Here is a 5,395-nt window from a genome sequence, read left to right as displayed (position 1 = left end):
GCCAGCTGAATGAACAGTTGTAATGCCTTCCTGCTATAGTATATAGAATTACTACCGGTACAAATGTTGATGTCATCCAATCTCTTGTTTTGGTCTGAATGTCATCCAATCTCAACTGTTGTGTATCTACACGCGTCTCCGGGATGTTGTCAAACGACTAAAATGTGGTTGACGCAAGAGCTTGCGACCATGCTCTCGAGGGTTGACGCTGACGTACGTACGGAGTGATGATAAAAAAAGCAATAAAGCAGTGCATAAATTCAAATCTGAAATCTGAAGGGTTGAAGAGAATGAGCGGAGCAGAGAAGGTGGTGGTGAGCGTCACCGGAGCCTCCGGCTACATAGCTTCATGGCTGGTCAAACTGTTGCTGCAACGCGGCTACACTGTCAAGGCTTCAGTTCGTGACCCAAGTCAGTCTTCCACATCACTTCAGTTCTTGTTTCATTATCATACATACCCACGTTTTTGTTCTTTTCTCTTCAGTTTAGTTGTGTTCGATTCTAGACCTTAAACCCTGTTGTGAATAATATCATTTGATGATCTTTGAGGCTTAGCAAAGCTTTTAAATGAACAAGAAGTTTATGGGTATTGGAAAACTAGTGTGCGTTTCAATAATAGGTTGGTAAAGTTTATGGATTTGAGTGATTTGTAGCTTGATCAAGTATGGTTTTTAGTGGGTTTGGCCTTGGTAACTTGATAAAATGATGGGTCTGATTCAATTTACTTGCACATAGAACCAAACTGATCCTCAATCCGGTTTTGATGGTTTATTGATTCAAGGGCTTCGATCCTTTTGAAATGCCACAGATGACAAGAAGAAAACAGAACACTTGCTTTCATTAGATGGAGCCAAGGAAAGGCTTCAATTGTTCAAAGCAGATCTGCTGGAAGAAGGATCTTTTGATTCCTTAGTTGATGGTAGTGTAGCTGTTTTTCATACAGCATCCCCATTTTATCACAATCCCAGTGATCCGCAGGTACATCCCATCTCATTTTAATTGCTGCAAGTTGTTATCAACTAACTAATATGTATTGTATATTTAAATTCCAAAGGCGACTCTTCTGTTGAAATCTTTCTGGAGTTACCAAAAGAAAATAAAACTTTCATTTAAGCAAGTGTTTAACTTACATTGTGTCTTCTACTGTATATCAAAAAAGTAGGGTATATGATATATATAATCAGCACAGTTAGTTGCCATGCTTTTCTTGTAGCATGGTATCTGTCCCAGATCTATTTGGATGTAATTATCATTTTTAAAAGTTCGTTCAATTGTACTCACCAAGAGTACACTTGATACTTACCAAGTACTTGTGCAATCTACAAGATTAACTGTTAAAGCTCATAATTTGTAAAGAAGTGTATATATGGTATGATTTTGGAATTGGATACATTGAATATGGAGACAAATGCAACAATCACCTGTTAGATGCTTTTATTGTCAAATCAAGTTCTATAATTTAAGTTTCTATGTTCTTTTGTCAGGTTGAACTAATTGACCCTGCTTTGAAGGGAACACTTAATGTCCTCAGATCATGTGTTAAGGTTCCGTCTATCAAGAGGGTTATTATAACTTCCTCTATGGCAGCAGTTGCATTCAATGGAAAGCCTGTCGCTCCTGATGTAGTAATTGATGAGTCCTGGTTTTCAGATCCAGCTTTCTGTGAAAAATCAAAGGTTTGCATGTAAAAGATTTTTAATTTTTTGTATTTTTGATAACTAATAAGAAAAATATAGCATACGAGTTAAATCTCTTTGCTTTTATGTCATAAACAATGTGTGCATTTTCTTCGCTTAGACATTGGTTTTCTTTAGGCTTGGTATATGCTGTCAAAGACATTAGCTGAGGAAGCTGCTTGGAAGTTTGCAAAAGAGAAAGGAATTGATATTGTTACAATAAATCCAGGTTTGGTGATCGGCCCTCTCTTACAGCCAACTCTCAACACAAGTGTGGAGCCAATTCTGAAACTCATAAATGGTACTCTTAAGTAATTTTGAAGACTATTCATTACTTCGATCTGACTACATTTTTAGTTCCTGTGATCATGTTTATATTTTTTGATGAGAATTGAACTTACTGCTTATCTACTAGAATTTTTGCTGTGTATAAAAGAGTGGACACTGCACCATTGCGGTTAGATCATTGCCTCCATGGCTAAGAGATATAAAGATATATAATTGCCTCTATAACACTTGCCGTTTTACTATTTGTTGAGCAATCAAATTATTGATGAGAACATCATTATTCTCATCAATATCTATTTTATCATCAATAAGCTGTTCTTATAGCTATCAATATATGCCGTTTCACAGTCAAAATATTTAATCAATTGCATTTAGAAAAAGTATAGTGATTTATATACACAGTTTGAAAGAAGAAAGGGGTCAAGGTCATAAGGAAGGTAATGTTGGAAAATTACTTTCTCGCAATATGTCCTATCCTAGATTGGTCATTTACTATGTAGCCTGGTGGTTGCGTTAAAAACTTATAGTCAAAGTTAATTTGCACTTCAGCTTGGTATCAGTTTTAAACAAGCTGCCAATTTACTCCTGATAATCATTTTTACTTGATGCAGGGACTGAAAAATTTCCAAACACAACTTATAGATTTGTTGATGTTAGAGATGTTGCCAACGCACATATTCTAGCCTTTGAGAATCCTTCAGCTAGTGGACGATATTGTTTAGTTGGAAGTGTAACACACTGTTCAGATATTGTGAAAATTCTGCGTGATATCTTCCCTGCTCTCAGTCTTCCAGAAAAGTAAGTTGCTAATATAAACAATCTATCAGATGTTACTCCTATATGTGTTTGAAAGGCATAAGGATGCCACTGGTGCACTTAGTTAAAGTACCTTTCTTCTAGAGTGCAAATCTTCCCTCTTACATTGTATATTTGGATAATATCTGTTTGAGCATAGATTATCTCATTGATAGGGAGGGAGGGGGTCGTTTGGTGTTTATCATATAGAATAAGTTGTTTGCTAATTTCCTGCCACTTGTTGTGTTTTCAGTTCTGAATCTTCACTATTGAATGGTTTGACTTGATTGAATGCTTTAGTTAAACTTTGTGATAACCTCTTTGTTGTGATTGGTGTACTTTTTAAATTCTGATACTAGATGTTACAGAGTAGTGAGTGAGGCAAGACGATGTAACTGTATTTATTATGAGTAATTTAGCTTGACTGCCGAGAGAGTATTGGGACTTCAGAAACTCATGAGCCTCTACTTTTGGCAGGTCTGCAGATGATAAACCTTTCACTCCAACGTATCAGGTGTCCAAGGAAAGAGCCGAAACTTTGGGAGTCAAGTATACTGCGCTGGAAGTGACACTAAAGGATACTGTTGAAAGTTTGAAGGACAAGAATTTCTTCTAATTAAACTTATTCGGAAGTCCGGACATTGTTAAAGATTGATAGTGTATGTATTTCTACTTTTGAGGTGTTATTGTTTATAAGATCGTTGCCTTGTGTACTTATAGCTTGCAGTGATTATTTGCATGGTAAAATGAATCAACAACGAGTACATATTTTCTTGTACTGTATTGAACACGTAGGAAAGATCAATAAACTCAAGTTTAGTATCTGTCAGTTGTCATCCTATGTATTTTGTTCAAGGAATTATAACTTTAACATGCAATCAGTTGTCACGGCATTGACTTGGAAATCAATGTATTGGATAACGGTTATTGAATAATTCGGAAAGCGATTGTTATGTTTAAAGGGTCCGGTTTAAGGGACATCAAATTTGACATTAATTTTGACATTATTTATTAGCCATTAGATTTTAAAACAATGAACGGTCTAGATTAATTCTAAATATGATGTCAACAAATAACTAATTGAGATGATAAGTGACATGACATTACCTAATTTTATAACAAATCAAATTAAAAAATAAGATTCATACTTTAAAATCTGGAAACCAAAATCCCAATCAAGTTGGTACAATTAAAAGAAAAGAAATAAGAAAAAAGATCGACAAAAGACTTAAAAAGAAGAACATAAACGAAAGAAAGAAGAAAATAACCTCAATTCAAATCATAAAGTTGCCCTCATATAAGATCTTCATATTTCGTTAAATTAATCTTCACTTAGAAAGAAGCTAGCTTTTGTTTCTGTACTCATTCAATCATAAAGCTGCAACTCTAATATACCAGATCTTCATAGAGCAATGACTATAGAAAAGACAATTAAACAATCAATTTCAAAGCATATCGTTATGGCTTTATGCACAAAAGAATCATACAGTTTTGCATCATGCAGTGGTAGATATATACAGCTCTCTATGGCTAATGTACATAATCAATTTTGTCTGGATCATCTAAGATGTTTCCCTAAACTTCCAAAATCAATTTTTTTTCTTCTTTCTTTCGTCTGTGTTCTTCTTTTTTCTTTTGTGGATTTTTATTATCGTACAATCTGGATTTTGGTTTTCAAATTTTAAATTCTGATTTTTCCTTTTTTTTCTTTTAATTTGATTTGTTATAAAATTAGGTAATGTCACGTCACTTGCCATCTCAATTAATTATTTGTTGACATCATATTTAAAATTGATCTAGACCATTCATTGTTTTAAAATCTAATAGCTAATAAATAGTGTCAAAATTAGTGTCAAATTTGATGTCCTTTGAACCAGACCATATTTAAAATTGTGAAGTGTATACTTTATAGAGTGCTGGAAGTTGGCTGATTATGTAAAGCGCTTTCAATTCAAATTGTTTTCATTTTTCCTCCAGTATACGTTATCCGGGAAACAACTTCTATAATTCTCTATCTTCTTTTGGAAATGGAAGTAGTTTATTTCTAAGCACGACATTGACGACTACATTATTGGTTTTGAAATCCACGTAGTTCATGTTTGTATCGAAAACGTTATTCTGCATCAGTCTTACAGATTGAAACCTGTATTTCTGCAACAAAGAGAAATAGTAAATAGTAATACTACAGGAAGTACTGTGACTGTTTCCATCAACTCAGAACTGCCCTCTCCATAACACTAGGTCGAAAAAACTGTGCGAGTGTGTGTATTGTAGAAAGGCAGCGTCCCACATCGGAGAAAAGTGAAGAAACGAGTGCTTCATTTAGAGTTCTCTTGCCTTGTAGGCCACCTGGGGATGTGGGGCTGGGAAGTGGCGCGTGTTTTTATCAAACCCTAAACAATTTAGATGGTGGGGTCTTTTATTGGTGTTTCCCTCGAGTGGTTAAAAAAAGAAACTTCATTCCCTCGCGTGTCATTTCTCACGGTTAAAAACCCCTGAGAGGTTTGAAGGTGGTGCTGCCCGCCCGCACGGGCGCTAGCGGTTACTTGTTTCCTCGCCTCTCACCATCCCCGAACTTCTTTTGTTTTTGCTTTTGTTTTCCTAGGGTTCAAAATTGGGTCTCTTTTCGCTCATAA

At 35.2% G+C, this 5,395-nt stretch overlaps 1 protein-coding gene across 1 annotated transcript; it reads left to right on the top strand.

Moving 5' to 3' along the window:
* The first annotated feature begins 265 nt into the window (after positions 1-265).
* LOC101296143 (tetraketide alpha-pyrone reductase 1-like) lies at positions 266-3,805 on the top strand. Its single transcript, XM_004307181.1, has 6 exons — positions 266-411; positions 809-978; positions 1,485-1,676; positions 1,815-1,977; positions 2,576-2,762; positions 3,237-3,805. The coding sequence occupies exons 1-6, from the start codon at positions 291-293 to the stop codon at positions 3,373-3,375; spliced, it is 972 nt and encodes a 323-aa protein (XP_004307229.1). The 5' UTR covers positions 266-290; the 3' UTR covers positions 3,376-3,805.
* Positions 3,806-5,395: the final 1,590 nt, after the last annotated feature.

Source organism: Fragaria vesca, linkage group LG7, assembly GCF_000184155.1.
Source record: "Fragaria vesca subsp. vesca linkage group LG7, FraVesHawaii_1.0, whole genome shotgun sequence".
NCBI lineage: Eukaryota > Viridiplantae > Streptophyta > Magnoliopsida > Rosales > Rosaceae > Fragaria > Fragaria vesca.
Note: the sequence above shows the minus strand (reverse complement) of the source record. Positions and strands in the feature narration are given on the sequence as shown.

What these genes read in the sequence shown, in the direction of transcription:
- LOC101296143 (XM_004307181.1), top strand. Translation starts at nt 291, where the DNA reads ATGAGCGGAGCAGAGAAGGTGGTGGTGAGCGTCACCGGAGCCTCCGGC. An exon ending in ACAATCCCAGTGATCCGCAG is followed by an intron (nt 979 to 1,484) that starts GTACATCCCATC and finishes TTCTTTTGTCAG; the next exon opens with GTTGAACTAATTGACCCTGC. An exon ending in AATTCTGAAACTCATAAATG is followed by an intron (nt 1,978 to 2,575) that starts GTACTCTTAAGT and finishes TACTTGATGCAG; the next exon opens with GGACTGAAAAATTTCCAAAC.